General features: G+C 39.6%; 2 protein-coding genes across 5 annotated transcripts in view; both read right to left on the minus strand.

The window, feature by feature from the left end:
- ebf1a (EBF transcription factor 1a) overlaps window positions 1–3,063 on the minus strand; it is a 52,551-nt gene extending 49,488 nt beyond the window's left edge. The window contains exons 1-3 of one of the 3 annotated variants that reach the window (XM_034883790.1): window positions 2,274–3,048; window positions 1,321–1,477; window positions 294–357 (exon numbers count right to left, since the gene is read on the minus strand). In XM_034883790.1, the coding sequence (XP_034739681.1) occupies window positions 294–357; window positions 1,321–1,477; window positions 2,274–2,407 (355 nt within the window). In that variant the 5' untranslated portion in view covers window positions 2,408–3,048. Of the gene's footprint in view, window positions 1–293; window positions 358–1,320; window positions 1,478–2,273 lie in introns of all 3 variants that reach the window. The other 2 variants (XM_034883791.1, XM_034883793.1) reach the window with 2 other exon arrangements.
- A 5,515-nt stretch (window positions 3,064–8,578) lies between these two features.
- On the minus strand, window positions 8,579–11,644 carry il12ba (interleukin 12Ba). Of its 2 annotated transcripts, XM_034883832.1 has the most exons (8): window positions 11,464–11,644; window positions 10,823–10,913; window positions 10,484–10,747; window positions 10,264–10,369; window positions 9,712–9,944; window positions 9,415–9,587; window positions 9,137–9,258; window positions 8,579–8,658 (listed from the first exon to the last, which is right to left on the minus strand). In XM_034883832.1, exons 1-8 carry the CDS (start codon window positions 11,515–11,517, stop codon window positions 8,613–8,615), a joined length of 1,089 nt encoding a protein of 362 aa, XP_034739723.1. In that variant the 5' UTR covers window positions 11,518–11,644; the 3' UTR covers window positions 8,579–8,612. The 2 variants fall into 2 exon arrangements, with proteins under 2 accessions (XP_034739723.1, XP_034739722.1); XM_034883831.1 differs by lacking the exon at window positions 8,579–8,658 and having other exon boundaries at window positions 8,723–9,258.
- Window positions 11,645–15,467: the final 3,823 nt, after the last annotated feature.

The raw sequence follows: 15,467 nt of genomic DNA on the forward strand, positions 1-15,467 counted from the left end.
TTACTACTTACTGGAGAAGATGTATTTATTGTTAACATAATAATAATAATAATAATAATAATAATAATAATAATAATAATAATAATATAGCCTAATAACCATATAACTGATAATAAAAGTAATGTGTACAACAACCTTTGGAGCATTATACAAAGCCCTAATCATTCAGGATGAATATAAAATAAAACACAACAGAAAAGAGGAGGTGACCTCCCTCATTCTCTCCCTGCTGTTTATTTTTAATAGTTTTTACTATTTTTCGTTTTATTAAAAACGATGGAAGCCAAACTCACCGTTACTGTAGAGGAGCTGGAGTCTGTAATGAATCCCGTTGTTGGTCTTCTCCCCCGTCGTTTCCTATCGACATGAAACCACACACACACACACACACACACACAGCCGGTGTCAGAGCAGGCACGCATGCATCTCCTCCTGGGACGTGCACTGCGCGTCCACAACGTGCCATTTTGTTCCGTCTCTCTACACCCGGTTAATTCATCCACACGGACCAAAGAAAGAACGCGTTGGTTTGGAACTTGAAACACCTTTCAGGACCTTATTTGACCAAACCCAGCCTGTAAACTGACGTTGTCAATAATCTGATACTTTGGAGATACTAAATCCGTTTAGACCTGTTTACAACTTTATTAACCTTTTAATGTCAACGGAAATGGTTTAGAGTGTTACTAAAGATATTAAACAAATTCAAAAAGAACATATTGACGTGTATTAATTATATATTCAATAAATCATATAGTTTATGTAAGGTAATATTAACATGTGTTAATGACACTGACCAACAGTTGAAGCACATTTGGATCTAATAAAAAATAAGTCGATACCAAATGCTGATGAATAAAACAAGCATTTCTAGTCAAACACTCACTTTTAACGCCACTTGCAAACAGATCAATATTACACTTGATCGACGTATCAAATATTGATATTGATGTTTGTTTATGAAATTAAATATCGTGTCTGACAACACCTGCAGGAATAAGGACACACGCTGCGCTCAACTGTCACAAAAATATCAATCAATATCCTGTTATTCAAGCTGGCGCACTTTATTTACAACTTGAAGCTAATTCGTTTAAAATTGATTTTGAAGGATTTGAAAAAATAAAGAAAACTAAAATAAACTGAAATGAAAACCACATCTAAAAGCCTCCAGGATCCATGACCCTGCTCTGTGCTAATTCATCATCCAGAGCGCCAGGCCTCAGTCCATGCTCCGCTGCAGTAAAGGCTTATTTTAAAGATTTTATTAAAAAAATATCACGTAGTGAAAATATTTTTTTGTGAAATGTGCTAACTCACCTTTTCCTTCTCTACAAAGTCAATGTAGGTGGTTCTCTCTATTTCCACCGGCTGACCCTGCCGGTCGTACAAAGCCAGGACGAAGTGGAAGAAGTTGGACTTGCGAAGGTTGGAGGGCGGCTGTTTCTCGAAGTGTGCCCGAGCTAGACCCACTCCGCTGCGGACACAAGCACAAACCAGCACCATCCACCACGAAGGCAATTAAAATAAGCGCGTTCAACACAAATGCAACATGACATATCTGCTTCTAAAATTAAATCTTCAGTCGCTTATGTTTCAGTCAATGTCCATTTCTAAATCCACACGTCATTGTATTAAAAAAAACATATTTACAATGCGCACAAAGGCCCATTAGTTTGATTAACAATAACATAATCAGAGATTACGCTATAGGCCTAAACGCATTAATTATGCTAATTTAGATTTAATAATAACATATCATTGCTTTCATGATAGTATAGCTGCTGTTGATAGCAATGTTAGCCTATATTTAATTGACTAACTTTTTTTTTCTAGTAAATCATTTGTATTATATTGTTTTAGAGAAAATAAAACTGCTGAATTCAGGCTGGACAAAAATATGAGTGTATGCAAAAAGTACTTATACCAAAAAAGAGGAAACTACCACCGAAGTGAGGTGACGATCTCACGCGCACTCTTACAGCCCACTTTGCAAACAGCGAAGTTAATCCGAGCCCACATTTAAACCTGCAAACCTAAAAGTGCTTTCAGTTCAGAAATATGCTAAACCACTCGGAGCCACATGCAGCATAATCATATTGGAGTTAGAGCTAAAAACTTTAAAGCCAGCAGGAACAGTGGTTTTCCGACTGTAGCCTACGTCCTGTGGGAACGCTTGCTGCCGCTCCGTCTTTAACAGCGCACATTTGAACGTGCTCTCCCCCGGTCTCACGCCCCGGTGCAGCGCAGCGCCAAGGCTGCCTCAGGCTCACCTCTGGGCGGCTGTGTTGGAGTCCAGCACTCCGGCGCCCTGCATCCATGTCCGAACCGCGTTCATCCCGGCCACCATGGGCTCTTCTTTCATACTACTCCCACTCCGCTGGATGCTTTCGTGGATGCCAAACATCAAAACGCACCTTCACACTGTCGCTATCTCTCTCACTCTCTCTCCTCTCTCAATCCTGCTCTCCTTGGCTCCCTCCTTTCTCCTGCCTCTCCTTCTCGTCTGTTTGATCGCGCTGTCAGAGGAGCAGAGTGGCGTGGTCTACTTCACTTGGCGTTTAGTTGCGTGTGTGTTTCTCAAAGTAAACAAAAGATGCGACATGTGGAAGGAAAAGGGGAGCTGTCAGCATCCAGGGTTAGCTGCACCTCATGTCACCCACTCAACAAGAAAAAGGGGGAAGCAGTAGGTGTGAAGATGAACAACGTTGAGAGCGATGAAAGGGGATGCAGGATGAGAGGGTGGCGACAGTCCCCCGGATCAAGATGCAGCTGACAAATACACAAGCAAAAGGTTGCTTTTCTGCAACAAACAGTCCACAGTGTCAGAGAACCCCAAGGAGATGAAACGCGCTCACCCTCCTTCGCTCCTTCTCTTTAAAGTCTTCTCCTCTGTTCAGCTGAATGAAACGGAAGATTACGCGCAATTAAGAGGCAGTCCCGGGCAACAGCGACTCCGCTCCTCGTCGGCTCGTGCTCAGCTCCTGCTCTGGTGCTTTCCCTGAGGAATCACTTTAGACCATCTCTGGGATCCCAAACAGGAGGGAACTAGTAGGTGAGGGAGGCGTGGTAGACGGAGCGAGCAGGAACGCCCCCAAACACAGTTAATAACGCGGACAATCAGCTGTCCACCAACCCGACCAGCACGCTGCTCGCCCACCTGCCTGCTGTCCCCGCCTCGTCCCTCGCAGCGTCCCGCCCCAGCCACTTAGACAGAAGCTGTGCACGCGTGCACGCGCTTTGTGTTTGTACGTGTATGTGCGCGCGTGCGTGTGTATTCTGCTGTGTCTGTTTGTGCACGTGTCTAGAGATGACTATGAGACATGAAGTTTGCCCCTGAGATGCAGGGGCAGAGTGGAAAGGAGACCTGTGTGCTGCAGAACAAGACCATCGAATGTTAACAGTTGGGCCTCATTAGGGGACAAAAAAACATAAATAGCACCATCAGAAGAATACATTTGAGGAACCGTTTGTGCACATTTCTCACATTTCGCGTGATTGTTTCCTTGAAAGAAAATACAAAAATCACGTAATTTCAACATTTGAAATGAAATGTAAATGTTGTGTTTTCCTAAAACAACTGAATCAACCAAGCACTCATTCAGAGTATCAGCTCTTGCAGATTATGAGCTTAAGAAAGTTTGAGCCCACAGAGCCTGGCAGCCGCTGCGCCCCTTTAACGGTTACAGCCCGATGGTTGAAGTCAGCTTCGATTAAATGCATCACATAAATCTTGCGGGACTAAGTTCGGAATCCAACATAAATATGAGGATTATAGCTAACACACTGCGATGTGTCCCGTTGTCCAAAAATTGCTCAATAACAGAAAAAGAAACAACACAGAAACATGTGAAATAAAATGTGCATGCGTGGTTGCTAACAGAACCATGAAAGTTCACGGTGGGCTCACATGCACAACCCGAGCAGGCGTGCCGAGACTGCGCAATTCCCAGCTCTCCACATGCTCTCCAGTCCTGGTTTCCCCCATCGTTACAAAGTCATTTCGAAATTGTCAAATTTAATTGTCTGGGGGCCATGTGTTCAAGAAGCACTGTTTGGTTCATTCTAATGAAATGGACAGAACGAGAGAGTCAGTTTGACGGTTTGTTTTATCAGGGGGACATCTTTGAAAATTAAGATTTTATCATGAATTGGTGGATGAGTTAACAGAGATTAGTAAATTGATTGTGTAGATTGTGTAATAGGATTATATTTCTGTACTCACAATCATCTACAACGAGTTTTACTTTCATTTTTAGCAATTATAGGCCTAACATTTTGAGTTAGATGTCAACCTCCCAGTGCGGCCAGCAGACTCAGAGAGAGAAGAGTCTCGGCGGAGTCTACTAAATGCCATAAACGGTCAAGGTGGGACACCACCCCCCCACAATCCTCTCATCATTGTCTATAGAGGTTTATGTATGTCTCCTGCTGTGGGAGGAGAAATGTGAGCACCCCAAAACGTGAGTCAACGATGTAATAAATAGTGATAAATAAAAGCAACGTGGGATAAAGTGTCTCTCACACTGCCACACGGATAAAGGCGCGCGCGCACACACACACACACACACACACACACACACACACACACACACACACACACACACACACACACACACACACACACACACACACACGTTCAGGGCTATCCTTCAGCACATTTGCTTGATTGTGGCCGGCTCTCTCGGTCGGAATGCGGGCCAGCGCGAACACCCGAGCCCCCCGGGCCCTTGGGGTGGCATATATTTATATCCGCGAGTACCAACACACACTGTTAGCCCAAATATCATCGTCTCAGTATCCAAAAACAGAGATGTCAGTCGGGGCCTGATGATCCAGCCATGTTAATACTGTGATTTATTAACTCCATGGCACCCAGTCATAAAATAATAAAATATCTCCGAATATTACGCACAGGCAGGAAAGCGCACGCCATGTTAACCGCGTAAAAGCGTGTGTGTTTGGGTGTAAGTGCGTGTGCTTGTGTGTATGACTTCCTTTCAAGTGTCTACATATTGGAAGGCTAGTAAAAACTCTGCGTTATGACTCTAACAGACATTTTGAAGGAAGTGATCAGAACGGAGTTGTAGACGCAGCCGTCCGCCTCCAGTACAACCGCCAGATGGTCTCTTAAATCAAAAGGTTGGGCTGATGATAATAATGGCCTGATTGAATTGAAGACTCATAAAAATGACTAGTTGTAAAAAACAGGCATATGCTTATGAGAATGGGCCTTATGTCTAACAATATGCTATCTAGTCGATATAAAAAAGACAAATATAGATGTTAATAATTTGAACATGTGGACAAAATACAAATAGTTTATCATTTCTTCAATACCTACTTAAAAAACAGTGTTATTATGAGTGTTTATAGTTTCTAAAACATTCAAGAAAATATTTTACCAATACTAAACTGAATTAAAAAAAAGAAAAATGGAAGATTAAATCAGGGGCAAAAACTTTTGTACTTGCAATTCCTAACCAGTTGTAATTCAGTATTTTTCTCCTTCAGTGGAACACATTTGTGGCCCTTCCTGATGATGACCTCTCCTCTCTCACTGGTGGAGTCTAAGACCTGGAAGACAGAAACAGTTCCTGTATTTGGGGTAATGTTGCCATCTAGTGGCATTAAAAGGACATTCCATGACTAAAAGGACAACATTTCTTGTCCTTTTTCCAGTTTTTTACAATTGCTACGACAGAATTTGTAATACATTTAACAAGTTTCCTAAACTCTTAACACACCAACATACCCAAAACACACAATTGACAAAACAGTTAATTTCATGCTCAAAATCACACATTGTAAACTAAACCCCAAAACTAATTTTCAAAATACAACAATACACTAACACAACACACTATGTCTAACAAAACACCGCAAACATGTTTCAAAATCAAATAATTATTCCAAACACTGACACATGTTCTCCTCCAACAGGAACATTTAGTCAATCATAACACAATGACAAAAAAAACTATCATCAGCTAAAATTACAGAAACTTCATTATTTTAGATGTGTCAGGTATGCCCTTATACAATAGACAGTATATTGTATTGATCTTAGATTGTGTTTTGCACATGCATTTTTTTTCTTTTGTTGAAGACATTCAATACAAAAATGAATGACCATCTCAGAGTAGCTTTATAGAATGTACCGTTTATGAAAAAAAAGACGGAGACAGAATTGCTGCAGTGAAGACTTTATTTGCCGATTTGATGTTGGCTCCTCTCCGGCCCGGCACGGTAACTGGGGACTTTTTCCAATTATGTTTCTCCCACGGCGACGCCTTTTCAGCAAGTTGAAGCCAGCCTCGTCAACATAGATAATTTCATGTGGGACTTGATTGGCCTCCAACTCCATGACTCTTTGAAAGTAATTAGACACAGTGTATGTAACTGCTGTGCTGTACTGTATGTCTACTGTATGTCCTAATGTACTCCAGGTTTATAGAGTAGTTTACAGTAATGACTGTACTGCATAACCTTACCTAGAAGAATTGGTGACGGAGTTCTTTGATGCGCTCACTGTTCCTTTCAAAAGGAACTCTGTATACTCTGAAAATATATATTAAAAAAAAATGTATATGTCACCTGTAGGTCAGGGAAATTGGAATGGGCCTTTTTCACTATTTTCTCACAGTTTATAGACAACATTTTTAATCATTTAATTGAAACAATTGTCAGAGTTTCATATAATTGTGTGTCTCTGTTGGTGATGGCCGATTGAAGCTTCGTGAACCATTGTCTTTATTGTCTGAGCCCACTAGATGGCGTTCTTGGTTTTAAGAGAAAGGCCTAAGGCGTTGCAATTCAGTGTATTCTCAACCTAGAGATGGCCGAATGAAGCTTCATGAACCAGTGTCTTTATTTTCTGATTCCACTAGATGGACACTAGTGGTGTCAGAAAATAAAGATACTGGTTCACGAAGCTTCATTCGGCCATCACTAGTGGCAGTCCTATATTGCATCTTCATTATTTAATATCAGAACTAAACATAAAGCTAAATGACCTTACACTGATGTACGCCAAAATCTTTCATTTGAACGAGGAGACTTATGGACATGTACTGATAAAGAAGAAGATGTCCACATTTCACTTTCAGCAGTGCCACACAGCATGCATTACAGCATTTACAGTAGATCACATTGTTCTTCCCTTCTTATTGGGAAGTGGAGGCAACAAAGTAGAAACATTTCCCAAAACATGTGCTCTCTGTACCATAAATCAAACAAGTATGTATGTTGTATGTGTGGTGTATCAGACCTGAAAGTGGTTACATCACTTCTCCCACATCCTCTTCTCCTCTTTCTGAAGAGGAAGTGGAGAGAGGGTCCATCACAACCTCCTGACCAGCCAAATTATAGACCAGTACTGGGAAGATGGCCTTACTTTGCTGTGTAGGAGATGTTGTCTGATTGGGCTTTTCAGGGGGGTATATGGATCTACCACCTTTGGCATTTAGGGTTGTTTGGATTTGCTTTTCATATCTGAAAATATGATGCTGTTTGTGAAGTGTGATTAAACCACAATCACTCCCATGGTAAGGCTGAGTAAGACATTTCCTCTGCGGTCAGAGGGTAAAGTGCACTGAAGATGCGAGCATTGACTGATGCTGTTACAAAATAGCAGACACATCAGCCCCTTTCTGTGACTAAAATGCCCTTCTGTTAGCACCTACCATCGATACACTGCATGTGAGAGTGTGCTCACAGGCCAGGATGGAACTAAGACTATTGAGGAACTCTGAGAGCTCAGTTTCAGTACTGTACTGTATGTAGTCAACAGACCACTATAGACCATTCCATTACTTCATTTACATCAGTTTATATGCTCCAATTTGAAACCTGGATTTGTAAGTTATTGTTCGCCAGCTGCAATGTAAAACTGTGACTAGCTACTTAACAAATTAGTTTTATGATATAAATCAGATCGCGAATGGTAAGTCCCAAAATTGTGATTTGGTGGTACGTCTGACAAATTCATAGTTGTACAGGGGGATAAGGACCAAAAGAGCAAGTGAGGGATGGGAGAAGAACACAAAACAACACTAAACTAGATGTGTCTCTCATGACAGGCAATAGAGGAAAAACCAACTGTTCCAGGTCTTCATCCAGAAAACAGGCAACAGACACAGTCCAAAGCTGAACAACAGTTTGGGAACTGGGAGTTTCCACCAAAAAGCCACACTCTCTCCCAGGGACAAGGCCTAACACTCCGAGCAGCTGATGACATTAAAACCCTTTGTCTATTGGTCAATTAGAAACAGTTAGTTTTTGATTGTTTCTTTTCTCTACTACAGGCCTTGTTAAAAGTGGTAAAAAATGTGTTATTAAAACTCTGTGCAAAGTTTTAATGAAGACAATGTTCTCATTCAAGTCTAAACATCACTTCTTCTAAGTATGGCTGAGGCAAGGAGGAAGCTGCTGATTGTAACCCCGAAACAAAGGACACAAAAAAAAGATGTGTTAAATATTTAATTTTTCAATTACCATTAAGAAGATTGACATATTACAAGCAGCTTGATATGAGATAAAATAACTATAAATATATAAAAGGATTTAACTAAAAAATAACATTTCAAGAAATTCTCTTTCTTCTGTTAAGCTCATTTTTGGCTTTGCTGACGTTGGTTCTTCTTGTGTCTGCTCAATCTTTACCGGAATAAAGTACATAAGGAAAAGAGGGTGAAATAACTCTTGTTTTACAATTTCTTTCAAACAATCAAGTAAAATGGTTCAATTTCGCACTTGTTAGAATTTACATCTTGCTAGTTTCCGACTTTTAACTTGATGCTGTCGAAAAAGGTTACTATGTAAAACAGTCTCTTAATGAGAGCAAAATCATATAAAAATGCAATAAAGAGTAAAATACATTCTCCCATTTTATTACCGTCATTTAGTTAATGTACCCATTTGTTTTTTTAGAATCTTTGGCATCAAAACACACCAAAAAAGTAGTGAAAAGTTCTTTTTTCCACAGAAAATTAAAGCTACTGAGAACATTTATACACAGTTTGGTTTGCATGGGGTGAGTCGGTGACTGGCAGAAGGTGGGAAAATGCCGAGACAAACTGCTAGGCATTATACGGGGAATAAATGCTCCAACCCCACACGACGGGGAGGCACTAATCTGATATAGCTCCACTCGCTCCATTTGGAGTTACAGAGAGCATCCTTAGCCCGGACACAGACAGTCTTAACCTTGTGCTTGACTTCAAACTGACAGATGTTGGTAGAGGGAACGGTCCAGGTCTGAGAAATAAAAATAGCACTTATGAAATCACATATTTTTGCATGTGTATTTCTTTCATGGTTTGTGGGATTTCCTTTCATCTGACATTTATTTATTTTTAGTGACATTTCTTTATTATTTTCACTCCACAGTTCAATTCACTACCACCCTCTTACCTTAGTGGCTTTTGAGTCAGTGCATGGGTTGTTACACTTTTTGTATCGCCCCCTGAGCTGTGCAATCTCAAAAATAAGAGGGAAGTTGGAGTAGGGGCTGCTCCAGGAGCTTGGGTAACTCCACTCTATCATCGTAGTGTTGACTTTACCAATGCTCACCTTGTCGGGTTTCACTATTGAGCGGGCGAGAGCAAAAGATAAGAGGTAGATAAAGACAGAACAGAAAGAAATACAAACAGATGAAAGAAAATGCTGTATTGTGTGCAGAAAAATAAAAACGTAACAGAGATGTCTCACCTATCTCTGACAGGTAAAAGCGTTTAGAGTAGATCTCCAGCAGGAAGTGCTCCGTCCTCAAGTAGACGGTGATGCGGATCTGCTGGCTCTCCTCGGCATAGGGGCAGTGCTGCTCCTCCAGGCACACGATCCTGTGTCCGCTGTCGTCTACTGAACAGTTGAAGTTACTCTGACCTGAAGAGCATGTCCAACGCTGGCCGCTTTCATCCACAGAACACTGGGTGTCAGATACACTGCATTAAAAAGCATACGCATTTGACTTTTTATTCCGACAACACACTGATTTTGTAGTTTTGCTTTGATTTTAATGGAGGAGCTGTAACAACTTCTCATGGGCAAATAGTTGAAGGAGCAAAACATATATAACTCAGGAGCTTTAACAGCTGTATTCTTTTTACATGGAATCTGCTCCCAAGACAGGACCTTGATCCCTAAATGACATGAAAAAAGTACTTTGCTATGTCACTGTGTAGTCTCAGCTCTGACAGGAGTCTGAACACTGTTATTATTGGAGAGCGGGCAAGAAAACATTTGGGTAGTTTGAGAGCTTACCGTTGAACATTGATGAATGCTACTTTGCCAACGCGACTGCTGTGCCAGGTCCAGGAGCAGCGGAACTCCCCATTGTAGTTTTGAGCAGAACACTTTAAATAACCTTCTAATGAGAGAAGTGACATAAAGATGCAGAGATGGGGAACATCAAAAAACTAACAAGAGACTTAAACACATCTCCATATCTAGCTGATTTGGAACATTTACAATGGGACAGTACCCTGGTCACTTTTGGTAAGAATTCTCCTGTTGGCTTCGACCTCTTGGATCAGAACCACGGTGTGATTGAGGAGCGATCCATCCTTGCTGTGGCAAGTGTAGTTTCCCCCTCCTAAGCTTTCTTCTAGCTGCAGAAGATATGTGTTTCCCCTCTGTTCTTCCTCCCACCCGTTCTTTTTCCAAATAATGTCCTCATTCTGGATGTCTCTTCCCAGGCAGCTCAGGGGCTGCTGGCCCTCCGAGCCGTCCACCTCCACAACCAGAACTAAAAGATTAAAAGTGGTTAAGAAAGAGTTTTTAAACTTGGAATGAGTAATGTTTTCAGAGAGATGAAACATACTGTGAGGCAGCAGAGTCCAGTGGTTTGTTGGATTTTGATGACTGACTTTTAGAAATGCACAGACAAACAGACAACAGACAAATACCGTCATCTGAATAACAGAGAGAAGACAGAGAGGGATAACGTGAGATGGTGAAGGAAAGAGAGCACAGGGGACTCTCTAATGGGACAAAGACATTACATCTTGAGGTAATTATACAAATAAGCAATGAATTAATGTTGTTATTGGTAAATGTATAAAGAAACATGTGCAGTATGTAAATAATAGCTACATAATAAAACAAATCAAAAAAAAAAATTTGAAAATCTGAACTAAAAGTGTAGGCTAAAACCACACTCGCATCAATATAATCTGAATCAAATAAGTACCCTTCAGCAAAGTTACAAAGAGCCCCTACCTACAGCATGTCTACATAATGATACTGACAACGTATTTCCATCATGTTATTCTGAAAACATCCAGATCAATCGCACATACTTTATCTTTATATACATTAACCTTTCTATTTTTTCATTTTAAAACTGCAACTAAATATGGTTCAGTTATTTGCTGTTTACAATGGATTCCTCTTGCATCTTTTTTTTTTTTAACTAAAGTTAAACAAGTAACAACTTGAAAAATCAATCAAAAGCCCTCTTACCTTGGCTTTCATCTCTCCAACTCTGCGGTTCTGGGCGACCTTTATGTCCGACATGCTGGCCAAACTTCCCCATGTTGACTATGAAAAATTCCAGAGGAACTCATTTTCCAGCCAGTCGTCTGTATGAACAGAGGTATTCAGCATCTCTTTACTCACTTCCACTGCTTCACTTAACTACTTTTTGTTCTCTCTGGTGATATAATGTTTGGACCTTCAGCTTTCTATCTGAGAAACAATGGCAGTAGTGGCTGTCATAATTCCCACAACACACCCTGATGTTTCCATATCACAATGGAAATGCACTGACATCATTACTTGGAATGTAAAAATACTTGATGCATGTTTGCTACATCACTGTGTTGCATCACATCAGACACACACTGTTACATCAAAAACAAATGTCAACGGTCCTTACGGTCTGTCAGAAATATTTCAGTCTTTCTTCTTCAAATATTTTAAAAAGAAATAATTGGAAATATCATTTTATAACGTTGTTATATTATAAGATCTATGAAGACCAGAAAAAACGTAATTAATATTTTCATAGTTGCCATTTGTGTTGCACTAATTGGCAATTTTGGACCCTTTAGGCTCATTTCATCTCATCCCCTCTAAATCACTTTTATTGCTTCAAGTCAGAGTTTGTAAACTTGACAGGTTCAAATGGTGTAAAGGTCCTACAACGTGGTGCTTTTTGGATGTTTTTATATAGACCTTAGTGGTCCCCCAATACTGTATCTGAAGTCTCTTTTATACAGACCTTAGTGATCCCTAATACTGTATCTGAAGTCTCTTTAATATAGACCATAGTGATCCCTAATACTGTATCTGAAGTCTCTTTTATATAGACCTTAGTGGTCCCTGATACTGTATCTGAAGTCTCTTTATATAGACCTTAGTGGTCCCTAATACTGGATCTGAAGTCTCTTTATATAGACCTGCTCCTTTTACACACAAGCTGAAACAAGATCAAAACAATAGATTTTTACAGGCAAATGTATTGTGTTGGTGTGTTCAGAGTTTAAGAAACTTGTTAAATGTCTTGAAAAATCTGTCATAGCAATTCTAAAAAACTATAACGTTAAATGTGAGATTTTCATGCCATGGGACCTTTAAGAGAATTGCGCTCTCTTAGTATTTGGAGAATTTAGATTCAACCATTTTTTACTTACCCAAATCTCTGTTTGGTTTGTGGTTTTGGAGGCTAGGGTGGAGTTTTTAATCTCTGTACTTTCCTGTGTTGAATTCATTCCAGCTCTCTTTAGACTTGCAACACTGTAAACACAAACAAATCAGTAATTACTACCCAAAATGGATTTTTGTAATGATTGTGGTCGATTATACCACCAAAAGATTTTAAGGTACAGTGATCAATGATTACCTACATATTAGCATGTAGGTAATCAATGATCATGACTGTTTATGGTTGGCTTTATTTTGCAAGTCAGAGCTCAAATAGAACATTATCTCGTTATGACTCTCCTGTTCCTTTATATTTCATATGCACATTTTTATGTATCATCTATCTTTTGCTCAATCACTGGCATTTGCTTTTCCTTGAAATAAATGTAACAATGTTGCAGAGGATCAGCTGAGGATTTTTTTATTTTATTTATTTATTTATCCTTTATTTAACCAGGTAATACCCATTAAGATTAAAAATCTCTTTTGCAAGGGAGACCTGGCCAAGATAGGCACAAAACATTTGTGTATGAAATGATTGAATTCTTCCTTATTTATAAGAATTGCTTATAAACATGATGTTGAACTGATAACATATTTCAGAAGACCTCCACAGAAAATTACTATTATTAAACACTATGTTTGACAATAGGTTTTTCTAGAAAATCCTCTGAGTAGTGTTTCTGACTGGCCACTAGATGTCACCACAGGGTTACAGGTGAGTGCATGACCTTATTGTGGTTTCCATTCGAAATGAAAAGCTCTCTAATCAATTAAAGTAACACTTTGGAAAAATAACCCTTGTCGTTTAATCAGTTATGCAGTCAGTATCAGCCAAGCAAAAGTATAACAACATCTCACATGTAATACTATTGTAGATAATAATGCAGAACTTGCACTTTGGGTTCGTACAGATTCAGATTTAATTAAGTTCAGCTGTTGTCCTTATTGCTCAAATGTTGTAACTAGATGCCAGCAGCCGCTCAGAATTACACGGCTGTGCAAGAGGCTCTGTGTTGGCCTGTGATCTGTGGCTCTGCACTGAAATGTCTCCCAGATGCCAAACCAAAACAGCTGGAATTAAATAAGTGCAGTGATCTCATCTGTTTGATGGAAAGTCAGGAAACAGAAAAAAGAGACTACAGTAAGGATGCAAGGTGTGTGTGTGTGTGTGTGAGTGTGTGTGTGTGTGTGTGTGTGAGTGCATTTGTGCGCATATGCGTGCGTTCATGCGTGCGTGCATGCATGTGTTTGTGGAAATGCGTTCATGCAAATCGTACTACGATGGCCCTGAAGGACAAAACCCAACAACATTTCATAATGGCTTGTATGATGTTTCATCGATAACATTGTTTATTTAGCCTGCCATTAAATAGAGCATTATGTATTGTAGGGACAGTGAATAAAACAGCCTGACCTACAGGCACAACACTCAGAATACACCCACATGGTAGATATATAGATATATGTATATATATATATATATATATATATATATATATATATATAAAATATAAACAACCTTGCCAATTTACCTTACATGTCACATTAAATGATTGCCAATTAAAGAGTATCCCCTGTGTCCTTTGTATGACAGATTTGATTTTAAAGTGGATGCATTCATTGACTCTATTAAACGGCCCTGTCTTCTTTTGCACATTGCATATTTGACCTCCCCAACAATGCAGAAATTTGGCACTTTCCCCAACAGACTGTTCCTTAGTCAATAAATGATCTTAATTCTTAACAAAATGTGCCTATTTAATCAGTAACTCTTTATTCAAGGCTGTCCAGCACAGGCAAACAAATACCAAAGCATATTTCAGAGTAAAAAAAAAAAGAAGAGTTCACATGAGTTCCAAAGTTTTAATGTGAATTTCACCGCTTCAAGAGTAATTAATGGAACGAGCAGCATCCCACAGTCTCTATCGTCCTCTCTCAGGGAAGTATTGGCTGGTGCCGCACCGTTTATCGTCCTCTCTCAGAAAAACAGGGTCAGTGAAGGGTAGCCGGCTGGAGAGAAGTGGTTGGTGGAGGGATTCTTTTTTATTTATTTTTTTAGGGCATTATGTCACCTTTTCACAGACTGCCTACACAGTTTCTTTTTCTATTGGAGGAAAATAAGTTCCATTTATATAAGTTTTAGCACAATTTTCAAACCAAAAACTTACTAGCGAGGAAAATACTAGGAGAGGGATGAAGCTTTTAACAGATCAATGTCATCAAAGTGTCTTTTAAATGGCCTGATGGTTTGGCTTTACAGAGATGGCCTTTGTGTTTTTCTTTTTTGTGCCAGGATTCTCAAGACAAATTGATAGTTTTCTCTACAGAGAAGAGAGGAGGACATGAACAATCAATTGAAGAATACAGTGATACTAGAAAATGTTTACCACATTGATTTTCTTATTGTGCATTGAGAAGCCAGAGATAAGTAAGGCAAAGTGCACATTGATGGCTTTATTGTAAAGACACGAGGGAGAGGTATTCATTACCCCGTGGTGAATATTTTATGAAATATTATAACCATGATTGGTATTTTTGGATTGCCTTAGTTTGAAGTGGAGGGGTGGGGACACAGAGAAGAACAAAGTTCTTGGTCACAGTCCTCCCTATCACTCGTGTGTAATTTCAAATAATAACAATTTGTCCAATTTCACATAAAATGGAGCAATTGTTCCTCCTTACATTACTAAAACACTTGGGATTATTACCGGATTAGCCAAGGCTGAATATTAAAATGTGCAGGAGTAGACCTGGAATTTTTTTTGCACGTCCAGTCCAATGATGGATAACGGACAGCCAAAGAGAACATTAATTTCCGG

This window comes from Etheostoma cragini, chromosome 10 (assembly GCF_013103735.1).
Source record: "Etheostoma cragini isolate CJK2018 chromosome 10, CSU_Ecrag_1.0, whole genome shotgun sequence".
Classification (NCBI taxonomy): Eukaryota; Metazoa; Chordata; class Actinopteri; order Perciformes; family Percidae; genus Etheostoma; species Etheostoma cragini.

Coding starts and splice junctions, on each gene's coding strand:
- il12ba (XM_034883831.1), bottom strand. CDS start 11,517: ATGTCGGACATAAAGGTCGCCCAGAACCGCAGAGTTGGAGAGATGAAA. Junction 10,370..10,483: donor TCTTACCAAAAGTGACCAGG/GTACTGTCCCAT, acceptor TTCTCTCATTAG/AAGGTTATTTAAAGTGTTCT. Junction 9,588..9,711: donor CTTTTACCTGTCAGAGATAG/GTGAGACATCTC, acceptor CCCGCTCAATAG/TGAAACCCGACAAGGTGAGC.